General features: G+C 37.0%; 2 protein-coding genes across 4 annotated transcripts in view; one reads left to right on the forward strand and one right to left on the reverse strand.

Moving 5' to 3' along the window:
• foxj3 (forkhead box J3) overlaps window positions 1–16,951 on the reverse strand; it is a 104,705-nt gene extending 87,754 nt beyond the window's left edge. For both annotated transcript variants that reach the window (XM_081358471.1, XM_081358470.1), the window contains exon 1: window positions 16,643–16,951. The gene's annotated coding sequence lies outside the window, so the exon portion shown is untranslated. The remainder of the gene's footprint in view (window positions 1–16,642) is intronic.
• A 978-nt stretch (window positions 16,952–17,929) lies between these two features.
• Window positions 17,930–20,423, forward strand: ppcs (phosphopantothenoylcysteine synthetase). Of its 2 annotated transcripts, none has more exons than XM_081358168.1 (4): window positions 17,930–18,398; window positions 18,501–19,042; window positions 19,134–19,237; window positions 19,618–20,423. In XM_081358168.1, exons 2-4 carry the CDS (start codon window positions 18,508–18,510, stop codon window positions 19,936–19,938), a joined length of 960 nt encoding a protein of 319 aa, XP_081214294.1. In that variant the 5' UTR covers window positions 17,930–18,398; window positions 18,501–18,507; the 3' UTR covers window positions 19,939–20,423. The 2 variants fall into 2 exon arrangements, with proteins under 2 accessions (XP_081214294.1, XP_081214293.1); XM_081358167.1 differs by having other exon boundaries at window positions 17,930–18,065.
• Window positions 20,424–20,472: the final 49 nt, after the last annotated feature.

Below are 20,472 nucleotides of genomic sequence, written 5' to 3' on the forward strand. Positions count from 1 at the left end.
AAATAAAACAAACAAAAAATTATGTATTTCATCCAGATGGGCTGCATTACAGTCTTGTGCTACAGCGCCTCACTGATGAAAACGCATTATTGCAGGATCTTACAATAGGTCAAATGAGGTCAAAAGAATATTCAACAAAAAAAATTAAACATTTTTCTGTTGACACTGCCGATAATGACTAATTGTTTCAGCTCTATTGATCATACTTTGTCATTACACTTTGTAATTTAGTAGATAGTTTTTCCTACATTGAAAATTTTTTGGCGGCCGCCAAAACGATTTTTTGTCCCGCCAAAGCCTTATTTGATCTGTAATTGGGTTTTGTGAGTGAAGCAGGCTACTGACGGAGTGACGGAGAGAACGATCACAGCGCCCCACCCCTGCGCGGGCACTCTCCGTCTTCAGTTCTGTCTTTGCTCTCTCCCTCGCATCAAAATCAACTGATCCTAAAGGTCGGAAGACCGAATCCATGTTTCACGTGGTGCATTCGGAGAATATTTTTCCTGAATTAGCGCTGGGTGTGACTTGCAGTCAAAAAAAAAAGTTGCCTTATCTTCTCTTACAACTTGTGACAAGCATTCCGCACAGGTGACATAACTTTAAATAAACGCAAAAAAAAAAAAAAAAATCTATCCAGTTTGAAGTGGGGTTTTTTTTTGTGTGTGTGTTGACAAATCTTTCGTGATGTCCTAACAGCCAGAATTCCCACACAACACGTCCGCTAAAGTCCGATTCGCGACCTAATGACTCCTTTGAGCCGATTCATTATAATGAATGGTTAAAGCAATTGGTCTGCCCGTCAGTGTCTGAATCGGTGTATAATAAATCATTACTTAGAAGAACATACACATCTGAAATGAGAAAGTAAGTGTGCTTACCTCATTTAGCAAGAGTGTTTAGTAAAATTTAGCCTTAATAATCCACAGTATGTATAGGCCTATGACAATGTGTAGTAAATTACCTATAAAATCATTTAGTTTAAAGTTAGACTGGAGTGAGATGAAACTAGATTAAAGCACAAATCAAGCTGTTGCTAGCTAGCTGTTAATTTTATATGGTAAAAAATTACACTATTACTCATCTTAACGCTACGTTTTTAATGCTACTTTTTAATTTATATGATTATACTAAAATAATTATCAGGTCTATCAAAAAAGGATTTTATTTTTCAAAACAATGAAAGCCAGTCGTGGAAAAATCACAGCATTTTTTGCAAAGAGGGCAAGAAAGGATGACAGTGAGAGTGACAGGTAATATCTGTGTCTGATAATTGCATAGTCTATATATAATTTGGAAGAGGTTTAAAATTGAATAATTCTCTGTCATGTCACAGTCTTTGGTATCGATGATGTTTACATGTAAAATAAGTTGTAATCGCTTTCTTTTACTATCTAGCCTGACAGTGATCGTTTTTTATGAATAAATAGGATAAGAAAAAAAAAAATCACAAACTGTTTCTTTGTATTTATTTTAAATTTAACATTTATTGTCAATATTGGGCTTGCGGATCATGTGGGTACTAGGGTACTCTTTGCTGTGTGTGGATGACCATGTCGGTCAGCCACCACCGAAGACCAATTTTGACCCAGGAAAAACCCTGGTAGACTATTTTATTCAAAATAAAGGAAGTAATGAATACTTTTATTATTCAACAAGAATGCATTAAATTGATAAAAAATGACTGTACAGACATATATAATATTACAAAAGACGTATTTCAAATAAATGTTCAAATAATTCATTCAAAGAATCCTGAAAAAATTGCATCATGGTTTCCACAAAAATATTAAGCAATAAGCAGCACAACTGTTTTCAACATTCTTAAGCACCAAATCAGCATATTACTCCGAAGACTGGAGTAATAAAAATACAGCTTTGCCATCACAGCCATCATAGTGTGCTTGCGCACCAATTTTCCACATGCTTTCATTTCATTTCAAAATGGATGGTATCAGACAAATAAATAAAATATGAAATCAGTTTTATTTTTTCCAAAATTCCATTGTTTTGTTTTTTAATATCATGACTCCCATCTTAATGGTTAAATACAGTTTTAGTAATCAAGAAGCATGTCTAATTAATTGAAATCACGAAACTTATACAATTTAGAAAAATGTATTTAAAAGATTAACAAAAATGACATGTTTAGGACCCAATGAAAAAAAAAAATTTGTACTCAAATTCTGTTTTATTTTTTATCAAATTCTGTGTTTTCTGTTTTAAGTTTTCTGAATTACATTTTAATGGTTTAATTAAATTTTAATAATTAAAAAGCATGTCTAATTAACTGAATTCATAAAAACAATTAATTTTTTCAATTTCTATAAAAAAAAAAAAACTTCTTTTTTTTTTTCTGGCAATCAAATGAAGGAATAAAACATTAATTTAATTGATCTTTTAATCATGAAATTAAACTTTTTTTGTCAAAAAGTGCAGCACAACAGAGCTTTACTGTTAAAATGAAAACATGGAAGAAATATTGTGATTAGCCTATTCTTTAAAAAAAGAAAGATTTAATTATTATTATTATTATTATTATTATTATTATTATTATTATTACTACATTTAGACAGCTAAATAACAGAAACATATTTCTGTCACAATTTTGTCAAGTTAAACAGAACTTTTATTTTGACGGGTTGCCGTGAAGACCTTTGATTTTCTGTGTTTATGATATGATGATAGTTTACCTCAAATGAAACGGTAAAATGCTCACAAAGTGACTCTCAGAGCGGCTCTAAAGATGAAGTTCATGCATTCATGTCCACATATAGTGAGGCGGCAGAGGCTGAAAAACACTGCGAGCGTCACGCGTGCTTTAGTGTGTGTGGGTGGTATATGAAACAGCCCGTCTGCCATTCATTCACACAGAGACACGTAGAATATGCAGGATTTATATTTAAATAGTCTTTTTGTGGTTTAATATTCAGAGACACTAGTCTATATCGAGAATTTATCTACTGTACTGACCTGATTTTTTATATATTCATCCAATTTGACAAATTCTATGAAATTATACCGTCCACGTTTTCTGCATCGCGGAAATCATAGGGCCTTAAATTTGCAGATTCTTTTGCAACCTTCACATTGCTGTCTTGTAGACTTAAATAAAATGCCTCTTTAAAAAAGGCAACTTGCACTGGGTATGTGTGGTCACAATGTTCGGCCATTAAGCACCCTATGAAAAAGTCTGCTACCCCCTACCGCACAGTGGCTTTTACAAGCAACATCCTCTTTTGCATGTTAATGGGATAGTAAATCAAGACGGGGATGTGAACGTATCAAACCGTATTTAAAGACATCAGACTAAATGAATAAACACACTCCCTGGAGCGGCCATACTAGGGGTTGCAGGAAGATTGGTCTGTGCACGACTGCTCGTGTCAGATGAAGCTGCAGGGTTCACAGCAGATGACATCAAAGACAGAGGCTTGTAAAAGGGGAAAAGCAGGCAAGAAGCCACATTCAGTTCAAATTTGTCTCTGATTCAAAGCGAGACAACAAATCCTGGGAAACAGCAATTAGTGGTTCAAAGTGCCATTTGGGAAGGGGAGTGTTATTTCAAGCTTAAATAAGAGCAGATTAAATTTTGCAAGATGTGTTTTTTTACAGTATGACTTAGTGTCACGTTACCAATGTCGTGTCTTTTACCCGAAACTGCACTGCAAGACCCATCATCAAGTTAAACAGAGAAAGATGGTCTAAAGAAATCCCCTAATACAGCATTCCCTTCATAGCATTTGATTTCCTCTCTAGAGTAGTCAGACCAAACCATGCTTTCAAAATCCTGTACGCCAGAGACGCAAAATGGTCTTTTACTCAGAGAAAAAAAAAAATCTGATAACATTAGACTACTGAATGGTTCAGATTTCATGTTCAGTAACAAACATAAGTTTGTTTTTGCTTTATCACTACGATTTCTTTGAGGTGATGCACAATAGCACATACTGACACAGCTTAACCATCATCCTGAATCAAAAAACGGTTTTAAGACCCTTATTTATCCACTCTATCTTCTATTCTATAAAAAAGGAAAACTCATTCTGGCACTCCTTAAAGACATTAAAAGTAGGTCATTCAGTCTCAAGTGACTCACCAATTCTGGCAGGAAACCAAACAGTGCAGGTATAGGGAAGGCAAGAGCCTTTCTGACTGAAGCTATTTGGCAAAGGGCTCATGTTCACAAATCAGCACACTGCCCTTTCAAAAACATTAAATTCTTATGAATTTCTTACAATACATGAAGCATGTAAAACTAGATCTCTAACACAGAGCCTCCTCTAGAGTGTTGAGGCACATTAGGGCTGGCTGAGATATCTAAAAAATATTCAAAACAACACCTTGATTCATTCAACCGTTTGAAACAATACATTAAATATACAGCTTTTAATTGTATTAACATGAAAGAAACCACCATTTCAACTAGGGAATATGGCCAAAAAAAAACATAATTCTCAGTATTTTTTGGTTGAATGGCGATGCTGTATATCTTGGTATTACTAGTACTAGTGGTGCAACAGATCACACAAAGTTACAAATAAAGTAAGGTCTATCAGTAGTATTCAGATACATAAATTTAATAATTAAATGTAAAATAACACTGTATAGTGCTCACTGTATGTATAAATAAATAAATAGATTAATCTTTGTTAAAGCTGTCTTTTGTAGTTTGATTAGCCTAACAATAATGGCATAAACAGCAGCAAGCATTTATGGGCTGCAGTCACTTTAAGAGCTAATGCACAGATTCAATAAAATTAAACAAATCTGATTTCTTTCTCAACTGTTTAAATTCACTTAAGACATAACTGACTGTACTCGCGTGATTACTAGCCATTTTTACATAATTTTGTGTGTCCGTTAAAGTGCCAAAAGGCACGAAAGAAGAATTAATTCGTGTTTGCAGACTTTGCACACTATCTGAAACGCACCTATCTATGCGTGTGGCTGTGCGCACAAATAACATCGCCTGAGTACGGACTTCTCTTTCGCCTCTTCTTGCGTTGGAACGGTTTAAAATCGCGTGAATGTGTAAATTGACGAGACAAAAAACCATGCAGATGATTAATCTTTCACTCTATGATGGTTAATCTTTGTAATGAATCAGCAAAAATTTTAACATTTACAGATGGAGAATATACCTGTGAAATGTAAGTTATGCACTGAGGAAAACAAACGCGTTAAACAGTGCAAAAAAAAAAAGTATCTATCTGTCAGCACATGACATGATCTGTCTATCAAGCTGCCTTATATTAAGATAATATAATAAAATAACCCCACAAAACTATAAACTTAGAAAAAAACATAGCTGGACTTCCTCTAAAGCTTGCATTATAAAAACCAAACAAACAGAGCATCATAAAAGTGAGTTTAGACACCAGGTGCAGCTTCCTCCTCTCCTGCAGCCGCTGGTGGGGTCACTCCAAGGGCTAGGATTCCAGCCGGCCTATTTAGGAGACGATGACTCAGCCGGCCCACCCTGATGTCAGTGTCAGCCACCAAGGGATCTGGCATTCTAAAAGACCCATTGATCAGTGTGGCTCATGTCCCGTCACTGAAACACCACCACAAGGCCAATGGCACTGACCAAGCCTCCAAAAGCTTTGGAGTCAAAGGGGGATGAGTGCACCCCTCCCCCAAGTCGAGTTAATTCAAGCTGTGCAAAGGGAGCAGCACCGAGTCCAAAGGAAATATGACTCATTTGAGTAACATGAGGCATTCTCCACAGAACTCTTGTTTGTTAAGTGAGAGAGGCCAGTTGAATGCAGCAGTGTGACACTTCAGGAGGAGAGAGGGGCTTTAAGGGGGACGGAGAAATCCCTTATGGTGTCAGCTACGTCATCTTAAAGCTTTGCTCCACAGGTTCACAAAGCACTTCTTTGGCTTCATTCAAGGACTTTCTGAAGCATAATGACAGAAACACTCTCTTTAAGAGGAATGTTAAGAACAATTTAGTGCAGCAGAAACTATTAGTCAATGAAGTCAAAAGGTTGAAGGAACTTAAGTGAAATGCATCACAGAACGCCATCACTGTAACTTATGCTTGATAGTGTGCTAAATGCATTATCTCCTTAATCTGATCAAAGCACATGCGAAAAAGATGCAAAAACAAACGATCTCATATGTAATCATATGCACAGGGCTGGGCGATAAATCGATTTTATCGATTAACTGGAATGTGTAGTTTACTCCGACTTGTTTGAATGAAAATAATTTTTCTCTTTAACATCCGCCGACGCTCCGCTCTGGGCTCCTGTAGTTCCGAATGGGCTCAGCCCACCCCCCGCGCATTTGCCATAGAGATACACAAACAACATGGCAGCGAGCAGGGAAGAACTCATTCCCAAGAAAGGCACAGTGTCATCCGTAATTTGGAATTCGGTTCGGTTTTGCGGCGTCAGACGCAGAACAAACAACACCCCGCTGCAAAGTGTGTTTAAAGTCTGTTGCTAGCAAAGGTAGTAGTACCACCAATGTACTGCAGCACCTCAAACAGAGGCATGTTGCCGAGTGAGAGTGATGTTGCGCCCTACGAAATGAACAAGACCGTGGCAGCACAAGCACACCAGCCAAAAACAACCCAGTCTTACAAACATTTACAGACTATGCGGTATGATAAGAATGGGGCCCGGTGGAAAGCGATCACGGATGCAGTCGCAATGCATATTGCAAAAGATATGGTGCCCATATATACTGTGGAAAAGCCGAGGTTTATTCACATGCTGAAAGTTTTGGACCCCAGGTATGTGCCTCAGCTATATAACAGTGCACGCCAAAGGATCGCTAGGGAGCTGGAAGGGGTGTCGTTTTACTATGCCACAACAAATTTGTGTGATTTAGGAAAAAAAGAAAAGGATGTTCAAACTAAAAACAGCACAACAAATAAGCACCTTATGCGCTCATGCACTGATATTTAATGCTGTTGAATGTATTGTTTGCATTTATCAGAACTACCTCATATCTACTGAATAGCAAGATGTTAAACTTGTGTTTAAATAAAACTTATCAAAAAGGGTCACATAATTTGTGTTATGTTATGTTACATTTCATGTTATGGTACGTTATTTTATGTTACATTTTCACTGTTTACAATGGCAGGGCCTGCCATCTTGTCTTTTTGGCTTGTTGTTTCTGATTGCACTTTAACCCCAAGGGGGTTGAACCCCAGATCAAATCCCATAAGGGAAAAATCAAAACAAAATAAAGTTAAAACTGGTTTTGAACAATTTCTTTGTCATCTGCAGATAGATTTTAAATGGGGGGGGGGTCGATTTAAATCACAAATATTTTTTTTTAGGCCATATCGCATCTACATATGCATATGTGAAATGATGTGATCATCAACATTAAACAGCATAAATCAAAACTGCCTAATGTTACTGAATGAAATGTCACCCCAGAATGAGCTACAGGACTGTGCAAGCATTTGAGGTGTTGACGGACTCTATTTACTCCATCCATGTTTTGATCATCGTTCTGAATCTGATCCAGATGTAGTCTTGGACAAAAACGTGATTTTCTCAGCTTTTTGCTCAAAAAGTTGCTTTTTTATAAAAAAAAAAAAAAAAAAGAATGCATGAAGCTAGAATAAATCAGAATAAAGCAGAGGGTCTGTTCTTTCTTTTGATATATTGCATGTTCAGATATTCATACAACAAAATATTCTGGGGGCCATGAGATTTTTGTGAAAATGATCAAAAACGCTGGTGGTGGTTGGCAACTTTTTTAAAAAATGCTGATAAAGAATTAATGTTCATCAAACAACAAAAGACAAAGAAATCACTCTCTGCTCTTGACTGAATAACTTTTTTAACTTTAACAAGGATTCATCTTTATTTAATTTATACAGTGAATGTTATATACAGTGTTATTTTACATCTGATTACTTATATCTGAAAAGTACAATGAAACCTACCTGAAAAACAATTTTTTTATTTGTATCTTTTTCAATTGTATTAATTTGTGCTATTACTTGTAGTTTGATTATTTGACAGTAGTCTCTTTTGTCTGAACATAGCACATTCCGAACAGTACCGAAACAGAGACCCTAAAACCGTGATAAAAAGTGAACTGTGAGTAATTTGAACCGTTACACCCCTAATATCCAGATGGGGTGCAAAACACAACAGTGTAATGCAGTCTAAGTGTTACATCTGGCTTTACAATAGTTTAAATCACAAGGCATTTGATTTGTGGTTTGTTTGGGAGAACTCTGCACCAAACTCAAACACTTTTCACTGGATCTCACAGCGCTGTTTAGTGGTTCCTTAATTTTATCAAGGGAAATTATAAATCGCAATAATTATTGTTATAGCTTTATCGGCCAGCTCTAATTAAAATAGAAAACAGTTATTTTAAATTGTAATATTTTACAATATTACTGTTTTTACTGTATTTTTGATCAAATAAATGTAGACTTTTTACAAAAACATTCTTAACAGTCTTAACTATAGTTAATTCAGCAACATCACTTGGTGCTACTTCCCTGGTCAGCCTATGAAGCGTTTGCATGCTACTCACATAGAGAATAATATTGAGCATTCCTTCAAAACACTGCAACCAAACAATTTTATGATGCAAAATTTCTAAACCTTGAGCATTTCCCAAGGAGACGTAGAAACCCAACACTGTGGTACCAGATTTAGCTTAGTTATATTAAGTAATTTCACTGCCTCAGGAAAGTGACCTAAGCATTATTCAATTGTCCCATTAGCATAATAATATGTCAAATTAAAGTTGGAAAAAGTGAAACATTAAGAGCTTTAAATCCTTTTTAAAAACGTCTTAAACTACAGAATAAATGCAACACTTTAAAATAAACAGTCTTGCATTTTGCAATTTTTAAAGGCAACTTTCAAAACCAAACTCGAACATTTCTACAGTCAGCAACTAAACCAATTTGCTTTATTAATCAGACAAATGTCTGCATTACAGCTTTGGCCACTCAAAACTATCAAATGGGGGTAAACAAACCAAAACATAGAGGGAACTGGGCAGAAATTGCTCTCCGAGCACAGAGCATGGATAATTGACCATCTTTAGCAAGTTATTAGGGCTTCCCCAGTAGTGCATTTGTAACTACAGCTGAGTGTGCAGTAAGCTAAAGTAATTAAAATGGTTATTAAATGGCATTATTAGCTAAGCTTGATTGTGATTATTTAAGCTGTGTAATCTAGGTAAAATCCTTTCCCTGCTCACAGCGTCCATGTCTCTGCCAACCAAGAGAGTCTCTTTTACCTTCAGAATGCACCAAGTGAAGTATTCTGTGCTGCTCTTACTGTTTTAAGAGACACAAGATACACAAAGTCCTTCAATTCCACTGTGACGCTCCCTTGCAGACCAGCCTGTTTCGCCAAGGACAAATAGGCAATGCAGCAAGAATTTTTTCTGCAGTCATACTGAAAGGAATGAAAATACCCCAAGGTGTATCCCCACACATTTCTCTGACGTGCCTGTGGTGAACAGAGGGCATGTGTACTCAAATAGGTAAAGCCGTATGGTTAATGAAAGTGACTGACTGCATGCAGCCTACTGAAACCACAAAACGTTACAGTAGATAGGGAAGGAGGTCAGTCAAACTGATGCAAGAGGCCAAAAAGGCAGTCAAGGCCCGTTTGCACCCGTGAAAAACTTGATCTAGATGGTAGAACGGGTCTCCAGCCAGGTAATGGGGGCGGATGACACATAATCTGTCCACTGCACTGCATATCTGAAGTTCCAACTGCTGTTGGATCTGCCAGTGCAGCACAGCACACACCAACATCTAACAAAGTTCTCTGTACATGGAGAGACTGGTAGAGCTCTGGCAGTGTATTTCAGCATTAATAAAAAATGAAAGCATAGTGCTTCGGTAGATCCGCGCTCCTCTTCCCAGGGGTGGGGGGTTGTTTGAAAAACTCTGAACCAGTGCAGCATTCCCATATCCACCCATATCTAGTGAGGGGCTCTTTAAAAATTCATTAATTTACAGCAAAAATAGATTAAAGCACCCAGCTGAGCAAAACTTGAAATTTGGCTCCTGAATTATATTAATAATAAAACAGCTCTCAAAAGCCCCAGGGGTTTCGCCTGAAGAAACTGAGTTGGCTTCAGCTCGTAACACCTTGTGAAAAGCTAATTTTTTGTATTCGCTAAAATATTTTGATTGTCATTCATGAGAATGAATATGTTCAAAATTGTTCTGCTACTCAATGTTTCCATTTCCTATCTCATCATAGCCTTAAAACTGCGAAACTAGCAACTGGTTAGGCCATATATAGGCAATATACTTACTATTACACCGATATATGGACATGACCTCGATAATTTTTGGTGATATATTGCCTATTATGTTTGCATTAAATTTAGTTACCAACATTCTGCGCTGCCTCTATCATCTGCTCTCCATGTTGGAAGTGAAAGTGGGGCTCAGGCAGACATTGATAGGTGAAAAGAAGGTGTCATTCGCGAGGCTATATAACGTTTTCCTTACACCTACAGACAGTTTGGAAGAATAACCTAATTCCAAATAAATCCATAATCCACTGTTCCGCTGCAAATATAAACATGACAGCGCGAAATGGTGCACACTCACAGCTAAGGCCGTTTCAAACAGGACATGGCAGTTGCAAGGACACGTTTTGCATTTCACTCCGCTGTTTTTTCATTGTTTTTCTATGTAAAGGTGTACTAGACGGACATATTTGAACATTGCACTCACGTCTTTTGCAGCATCTCGTGCATGACGAGGCGTTATTTACACGAAGTTCAACTTTTAAAAAAAATACACCTCTAGAAAAATTGATTTAGCAGCAGATATGGCCTAAGGCATCTGTGCCTTTCTTCATAAGGACATCTGACTGCTAGGTAAGGTTTGTGTTTTTCAGCAATAACATGTACCCGTACTTTACTGAGACAAAGTCAGGGAATAATCTGTAGATGGAAAATCATCACATAAGTGCCTTTTGTGCATTTGCAAGCGTTTTTTTCTTAATTATTTATTCAAGTTTTTTTAGGATATTACATTTTTTTGACACCAATTCCAGTAGCTAAATATTCTTAAGAATTAAAATTTTGTTGTCATTAGAAAGTGTGTAGGCCTCATTGCATTATTATGCTGTTGTTATGATTATATTAAATGGCATAAAATGGTCTTAAAATGACAATATTATCAAAAAGAAGTTATCGTGACAGGCCTACAACCGGTGGCCCAAAAATGCCTGGCCCTGGAACTGCAGTTTATGTAATTGCCCTGGTCAGTTCTAAATGAGGTTCACTTAAGTGCAATTATCCCCCGGTGATCTTTTACATAAAGAGACTTCTTGCACATGAAAAAGTGGGCTCACATAATATAACTGCAAACACGATTGAAATTGGAATCATAGATGAATGGCTTCATAGCTCATCTGCATTCTAGTGATGAACGGCTTTGCTAATGAAGACCGAGCTACTTACTGACTCTCACCACTAGCACAGCAAGGCTTTATATTGGATTTTGCCATAACAAGAGCTTCGGCATGCAAGGTGTTATTGCAATAGCTTGAAATAGACAATACAAAATAGGTGTATTTGGTACATTTTAAGGTGATTTAATGTGATGTTTGGTGAAGTTTTGTTCGTGCATTAACAGAAAACAGCATGGACTAAAAGATCAATATTGCAATTTAGGAACCAATGTTGGTTCATCAAAATGAAGATCAGTTAAAATCGAGAAATCAATATTGCCAACACAGCCCTATATCTAACTGTTATAAAGTTGCACTCAGCTTTGATGTATCCTTGAGGAACACAACCTTAGTACAGTATACTTGGCCTCCTTCACACCGTTTAGTTGACTAGTCTTTCAGTCTTTCAGACAACCGCAGACTAGTTGATTATGAAAATACGTTCATCACATACCTAATACAAAAAGAAAGACGGTGTAATATTAATGATGGCAGCTTTTCTGAATCAACACTGCTTACCAGACTGTAAATGATTCTTCATTTAACTAATAAACCCTAATTATTTTAACACTAGCATTGCAAGAGTGCTATGCTCTGACTAATTTCTAAGTTTAACAAACACATATTGACAACCACTGAGGTTAGCAGGAAGTTAAAGACGACAATATACAGAAGAGTAACAATAAAAAATGTATCATCAAGATATTTCATTTTATTAGGAGCAATGTAACAAGCGGTGGGCGGTTTCTGAGCTGGGGAAGCCATGCATTTAGCTTGCCTGGACCCCATTTACCAACAGGGGTCTGATAACTTCATCTCACGGACTGCCATTTGAATAATCGCTTCAACAAGGGGGGAAAATTAAAAGCCTCTGAGTGAGACAGGGCTGGGCAAAGGGCCACCGCTGAATTCCAAATGAGCAATTGGTATGCGAAAGGTGAGGGGCTGTCTCTTCTTTGCCCACGTCAGACTGCTCAATCTACACACGCCTTACTACTAATTCAATGTCATTATGGTGCTTTTAACATTACAAATTAAAATCTCTGAGTCTGACTGTGAAAATCTAATGGGAAAAATGGGAAGCAAACCACTTGTTGCAACCAGACAGAAAAAGAGAGAAAATGATACACTGGTTTCACACGACACAAATGTAAGAGAACAGATGTTTGTGCAGAACAGCTGGAATAAGGCTTAACTTTTCTAAATGTGGGACAAAATCTCATCAACCAATTCAGCAGAGGAAAAAAAAATTTAAATAAATGCTAATGCCTCAAAAAACACTGTAAACAGTGTAACGGTAAAGACAGCTCATTACACTGAACACCGTATAGCTCCAACGTATAAAAAATTAATAACGCAGTCACCAAAGATCTAAAGCACCATACAATGCCCCATTTGGCGTGTAGCCTATGGCGTCGTTTAGCGATGAAAAAGTAGGTGGAATGCATAAAGCCAGCAGTTTCCAGGTGAGTTTAGACGTAGCGGCAGGATGCCCATTGAGGCCTGAGGGCAAGACAGAGACGAGTCTGTATGCAATACTGCAGCGGAGGCCTCGTCAGATCCTGGCATGGGAACAGTTATGCTACGCTACAACAGATGCCATGCTTGTGTTCTTTAACAGCTCCCATTCCAGCCCATTTAGCAAAGCACTAATGAACAACATACAGAACAAGTTAAAAGATAAAAGACACTTAAGGGCTAATACCTTTCTTAAGACAGGATTTAAAACCAGAGTAACGAAAACTTCTTTCAGGGCTACTCTCAATCGACTTCACTGTGAAAATACTAAAAATCACAATTTGTAAAGATGTGAACCATATGTGTTTTACTTTAATGAACGGAGATGAATTTTAAACTTGACTGACATTTATCTAATAAAACTGTTTCAAACAAAACATGTATTATTTGGTAATCAATTCATAGGTTTTTCTTCTGTACTCAGTCACTTTCCACCCCGTTAGTCTTTTCTAATATCTATATAATACATAATATACATTTAACTAACAAATGTCAGGTCCCTAATGACACTATCCTCCAGGAAATGACATTTTGGTGGGAAAACAACAGCAACAACATGAGCAAGCAGCAGCAATGAATTCGATGATGTATGGAATTAGCTGATCAAATTCAATAAAATAGCAAAAATAGGTATGCTATGCTGTTATCAAAAACATCCCTAATGTAAGCACATTTGAAAAACAAGTGATTTTAAACCATTCAAGAGCAAAAAGCAGCGAAAGATGACTATTTTTGATATATGCGAGCGCTGTCTGAGAGAAATGCACACACATTAAGCCGCTGCTCATTCAGTGCAAGTACTGAATTGTTTTTAACACCTTATTGGGCTTGAACGGTCAAATAAACACACTTATGTGTAAAAAAAACCCGTCTTTGCCAGTATACTCCTCATAAACACAGTCGTTCATGTCTCAAGTGAACGTAAACAGTTGAGAAAGAAAGCGCATATAGATCAGTGCATTCGGTCTTAAAGTGACAGCAGCCTAATAAACCTGCTGCCGTTATTGACATTAATGCTAATCAAAGAATCTCACTGCTCTTGACTGAATCACTTTTGTAACTTTAACAAGAATAAATGTATATTTAATTTACACAGTAAAGACAGTATTTTTGGTAAATTTTTTATTACTTTATTCAATATTTCTATAGGCTTATCTAATGTTTGAGGATTTTCAGGTAGTTCATTTGTGTCTTTGTCCTATTGTTTGTAATTATTTTCTTAGTTCCTATTTTATCACTGACTATCTACTTGTCTTCAGTGAGCTTGAGGTTAGTTAGGCTAGTATTCATTTTTGTGTGATTTTGAAATTGGTGATGAGATTTATGAAATTTTAATTCAATTTTGATATCTTAAAAACTTTAAAGCACAAATAACTATTATTGTGATACATATTGTTATCGTGAAATAAAAAGTATAATTTCATTATTTAAGCCACCCCTATAGCCTGATAGTCTGCTATAATATTAATGCAAGGGTACAAAAAGTTACAGAGATCAAAATGTACAGCATAACATGCGTGACAAATCATTTTTAAACAAATGTAATAATGTTCTTGATGCAATAATTGTAAATACTAAAAGGCATCAGTTTCAGCACAAGAACCACCAGGCATGTTCTGACAGGCAACTGATGGTTCAATCATTTTCTGCGTTCTGTGAGCTGACAACCCAAAGACAAACAAGTCTGGTGCTAACGTGAATCTTTCACACTATTGTACTGCCACACTGACTGGGTGGGGAAAATATGTCTCGGGTAGTTCACATATGTCCATCATTCAATATTTTAAGCATGCTGGTGCATAATTCAACATCTCTCCATTCGTACTCTACTCTTTAAGTGAATGGGGGGGGGATCCCATTATAACTAATAGAATGCTGATGGTAGATCTTTATCAGGCCATTACGAATGTAACGTGCATGCAAAAATATGCAGACAAACTGTCATTGTCAACTACAGGCAAAACCATTGTTTTTTCAAGCACTGGTCAATTTTTAGGTGTTCGGCTATTTTGTTCCATAACAAGAAAACATGCAAAATACACAGTTAAGATATTACAGTTTCTCTACATGCATCAATACATATTCATTACAAAATATATCTTTAAAGGATGTTTTCTCTAAATTAGCTTTATCTCATGCACTGAGCCAGACATCTCCCCTACAGAAGAACTTAGACCAAACTTTCCAGTTTAATTACCATCTCTATTATGACATTTTCACAGAGGGGCTTGTTCATATATAATTTGCCTGATTTATTTTTAATTCCTAAAAACATGGTGAAAATGATTTTTTTCTGACTGTTGACAGTATTTTCAAGTTCATTTGTCATATACACAAGATGTCAGTGACAGTTTGTTGAAACGCTCAGGCATTCTACAAAAGAAATTAGAAATACAGATACAAATACTAACTAAGACAAAGATTGTACTAAAACATGGGATAAAATAAGAATAATTCACAATCTGATCTTCAAACATTCCCTCTGTGAAACTCTAATGTAAACAAAATAGATATTTTTTATTTACAAATGACAATTTATGTAAATTAGTGCATATTTTATTTGATAACGACTTATTTGCATATTTAAACATAACATTTCAGAAACTTGTAATACGTAACAACTGTCATATTGTACAGAGATTAATCATCTGGGGAGGTAACGTTATAGTGATATATATTTGTGTTACCCATCACCTGTGGTGTCTTGGCTCAATGTCAAATTATAAACGTTAGAAATCGCGATTTAAACAACAAGAAAGCATTTTCAACACGGAGCACAACATGACAGCAAAGGTCTCTATTTGCAGTAGCTAGAGTGGAAACCCCAAATACAGACGGCGGGTAACATTCCAGCTGTTGACTAGACGGGGGACTAGTCTTGCATTGACTACATATGACAGCCAAGGTAACCTAGATAGGAATGAAATCTTGCAAATGTGGCTCTATACAGGATTCGAACTGTAGAAACTTACTAAGTATTATCACTCGTCGTCGAATTCACATATAATGCTAATTCATCCAGCATATGCTGACACAGAGATGAAAATAACTCATGCACAACTTCATTCAGTCAAACTAAAAATCACAATAACGCTCCATAAACAATCTTTCATCTCTTGTTGGCTCAAAAACAGAGCTCGAATGCATATTAATGGCACCAAAAGTTGGCCAGGATTCGTATTTAAAATGACACGCAGCTGCCGCGCGTCTGTTTCCAAAATATTAATAGATACGGCCTCCACCTCCAACTACTGTTAGTTGACAGGACCTAAAGTTGCTCGTTTGGAAGCTCCCGGTCGAAGAGCCCCCTTCCAGCTCGCCTTACTGACCGAGTTTCAGTCACAAATATTTCACGTCAGACGCCTGTCAGATACGCAAACAAAAAGCAGGCGAGCTAAAGTAAAACTGGCGGCTAATTAGCTGCTCACTCTCGCTACCTATCTGACAACAACCGTATTGGCGGCTAGCTGGCTTGCTAACTAAACTTGTTCCCCTGTGACAGTGGAGCTTGCAGTGTCCCCACCTGCCCCCGACCGACGGCGGCAGCAACATACCACTTGAGGCCTGAACGTCTGCCCTCCCGCTCTACTCAGAACTTCAGCACCACACAACTAACAGTTAAAGTCGTCCATTTTTCGCGGGCCCTGACTTCAACTTCGCGAGCTCCATGTCGCGAGCTTGTAACGTTCACCCGCACTCACCCAGGCTCGTGTCCGCTACTGGAGGCCAGTGCAGGTCTGTCAAAGTTAGGCGTCCCCTCCCCTTCCTTTTTTCGATCACAGCTCCCTCTCTCTCCTCGAAATGAGCCTCAGCTCTCCGTGTTTATCGTGGGTTTGAGACCCGCAATCCCTTTACCGGTTTGTCCGTGGCGTCTCCTAGCTTCTCCGCCTCTCTCTCGCTCGTTCGTCTTTCTCTCTGAATAGCTAACATCCGGGGACTGCGCGGATCAAAAAATCCGGAACTACTTTTGGGCATTAGCCGGAGAACGGCCCACTGTACCAAGCTGCGACAGGGTTGCAGCCGGGAAGTAGTGCCTTAAGTGTATGAAAATATTGTCATGATAATTATTATCAATTACTTTTCACATTTACCATTATCATATTAAGCATAATCATATCGTAAAAAAAAAAAAAAACTTCGAATATTAAATGTACTAATCGATTCATAGTAAACTTTACTGCTGATAATAATACAGATCATAAAGTCACAGATCATGTCGAATGATTTGCGGTATATAATGTACATTTTCGGAATGTGTGAATAGTGCCCACCCAATTTTTAATAAAATATAGATGGTATTATTATTATTATTATTATTATTATAAAATAAAGTTAATTTAATGACGACGTTTCCACGCTGTGTCTGGAGGAAGAAATATATTCCTCACTGGTTTTACCCTTTTTTAAACCATGTTTCTGTTTTCAAATAACAGCTTCTTTATTTCTTGTATTTAATTCCATCATTATTTTCTTAATCTTTGTTATAATTTTGGATCTTATAAAAAAGAGTTAGGTAATACCTTAAACTTTATTTCTAGGATGGGTAAATATAACCAGAGAATGTCTAATATAACATTAATAATAATACAGCTTTTAGCTGTATAAATACTTCTCATTTCGCATTGCTTAAACAATGCTGCCCCCTGTGAACCTGGAGGTGGAATACATGTTTACACATATTTTGTAGTTCGTTCTTCATACAAAGCCTACTTCCTACATTCTTCCTTTTTTTTTTTTTTTTTTTTTTTTTTGCATGTTGGATGGATAATTATACCACAGTTTATTGACCATAGTAAATTCAATTGACTGAATAAATAACGTATTACACTGTCCTTCTTTTATATCTGTTTTTATGTGTACTTCTGTCTTTTCATATTACTGTTCCATGATCCACATAAAAGCTTGAGGGAATAACAATAATCTAAAAACCTTTATTTTGGAATTTACACAGCAGACCTCTGAAAGAGCCAATCACAACCGCCAAAGCTGCGCATGCGCACACTCAACCACTATAAGTTGTAGGAACTGTTTCTGCTGATCTGTCACACACTCAGTCCAAGTTTATTAGGGTCATTCGCAAGTAAATTATATTTTTTCGCGTTTTATTTGTGAGTGAGCACACAGGTAAACCTTCGTTTAGCTTATTTTGTTCATTTATTAATATCAGCGCGATAACAAGAGCAGCATACACTGACAGCGAGAATGTTTATATTGTGTTTAGTTAGCAACACACAAGATTAGTGTAGTACGCATTTTACAAGAAAATTTGTTTTTGTCTTGTGAAAGTCATTATGATAATTATGATGCTCTTTCTCACACTTAACTTGGAATTATTGCATTACTGTGGTAAAATATATAGCTGACCTTCATGTCATAGTTGACCAACAACAGTATATTGATACCGTGCTGCTCAGTGACAATTGTGTAGCATGTAATTTTGGCTCTGGAATGTGTCAGGTCATTGTCTTTAGCATATTATTAATTCCAAATTGGCATTCATAACCACATACCTATTGATAACACCTCAATAACTGAAACTTTTTTTATTATTTTTTCCAGGTTTACAATGGCCCACTTTGACCCCTCAGCCTCAAGTGCAGTGGATGGAAGACTGTCTGAAGAGTTTGCGGTCCCCTCTCATGTGGAAGAGGTCAGGAAACTCATGGCAGAGTTTGCTGAACATCACAGATCGGCCGGGCGCAGAGTAGTTCTGATCACCTCGGGAGGAACTAAAGTTCCTCTGGAATCCCGAACGGTACGATTCCTGGACAACTTCAGCAGTGGTCGGCGAGGGGCATCCTCTGCTGAGTATTTCCTGGACTCAGGCTATGCAGTGATCTTTCTGCACAGGCATCGTTCTCTCTACCCATACACTCGTCTATACGCAGGGGTCAATTTACTGGATAGCTTACGATTAGAGACTGGTAAGGAGGACACTAGTCAGATCTTGGTGGATCAGAACACACTTCCAAACATTGCAAAGGTTTTAAAGCGCTATCAGGCAGTGAAAGCTGCAGGATTACTGCTGCCGGTGGAATTCAACACCTTGTCAGAGTACCTTCATCTTCTCAAAGCTGCAGCCCAAGCATTAAGCTCCATAGGTAAATAAAGCCACCTTTTGATTACCTTAGGCCGAATACATTTTTAGTGGGATTACTAGTAGTTATAATTAATTCTGTTTTTCCCTCCTAGGGTCCAAGGCTATGTTTTATTTGGCTGCTGCTGTTTCTGATTTCTACATCCCAGCATATGAAATGCCAGAACATAAAATTCAGTCCTCTAATGGACCACTTCAGGTGTTGTAAAATACAAATATTAATTCAGTCTTTTAGAAGCCACGGATCGTCAGATATGATCACCCTTGTGCAAGGGATCCAATTCTAAAATTCCACATTCAGCTATGTATTTTCATGGATAAAGGCCCTATTTATGTGAAAAAAATATAATATAAATGTGTAAAATATTTAGTTTTACATTATTACTTTTTTCTGCTTACTATAATACTGTACTGTTTTGATGTATTTTTTAAATCATTATTCTTTTTCTTTAACGTGCTTTTATAACATGGACCCCCTAGCACTCCCTTGCAGAAAAACTTGTGCTAGTCTTAATTTAGTTAATCTAGGCTCTAAACAATATATGACAAGTTGTTCATCTGCTTGTTTATGTTATGTAGATAAGTATGAAGATGGTTCCCAAGATGCTGTCTCCATTGGTGAAGGACTGGGCACCTCAGGCATTTGTCACCTCTTTCAAGCTGGAAACGGACCCCACCATCCTTTTGGAGCGAGCACGGCGTGCCTTAGAAACGTACAACCACCAGGCAGTGGTTGCAAATGTTCTCGACACTCGCCGTGGTTATGTGGTTGTCGTCACCAAAGACACGAAACACGAGCTGGTCCTCACAGATGAGGAAGCGCAGAAAGAGGTAGAGATTGAGGACAGGATTGTTAGTAATCTGACTGCAGCGCACAGTCAATTTATGTCTCAAGTGTGAAAAACCTTGCTGTGATTTCATAGCATGTAATCTCAAGTTGCTCTTTCAGACATGTGGAATGTTTATTGTTGTCTTGTAACGATTATGGTTCAAATTTGAACAGAGAAGCTTATCCTGGAAAATTTACTTTGTGGTCATTCTGAATGACATCTTCAAATTCGGAAACTTCTCTGTTGTGAAATTCAGTTGCTTATTACAGATCTAACAAGTTCCTTTATATTCATTTCCTCTGTACAAAGAAATCTGCAAACATCTTTTTTTAGCAATATTCTTAGGCCTTTAATCAGTTTAAAAACAAAACGATACTAATAAATATATGCTTCAGTAGCTATCATCCTAAACTCACCTTTGCCTAATATCTTAAATCTGGTCTTGTTTCTTAAATTTTGAGTCTGTCTACAACAAATCGCACTTTAATAGCTGATGATGTACATTTAATTTACAATAGTATGTATAAAAAGGTTTCTGCAATAAATATTAAATTAAACGCTTTAGTGCATTCTTTGAATATGACAACAGTTTTGAAAAGCACTG

The sequence above is a fragment of the Scardinius erythrophthalmus genome, assembly GCF_964197995.2.
Source record: "Scardinius erythrophthalmus genome assembly, chromosome: 25".
Taxonomy (NCBI): Eukaryota; Metazoa; Chordata; class Actinopteri; order Cypriniformes; family Leuciscidae; genus Scardinius; species Scardinius erythrophthalmus.

Bases quoted from the DNA above. Each gene is read 5' to 3' on its own strand.
- ppcs (XM_081358168.1), top strand. From the start codon at position 18,508: ATGGCCCACTTTGACCCCTCAGCCTCAAGTGCAGTGGATGGAAGACTG. The intron at 19,043-19,133 runs GTAAATAAAGCC...TTTCCCTCCTAG, and splicing joins CCAAGCATTAAGCTCCATAG to GGTCCAAGGCTATGTTTTAT. The intron at 19,238-19,617 runs GTGTTGTAAAAT...TATGTTATGTAG, and splicing joins CCTCTAATGGACCACTTCAG to ATAAGTATGAAGATGGTTCC.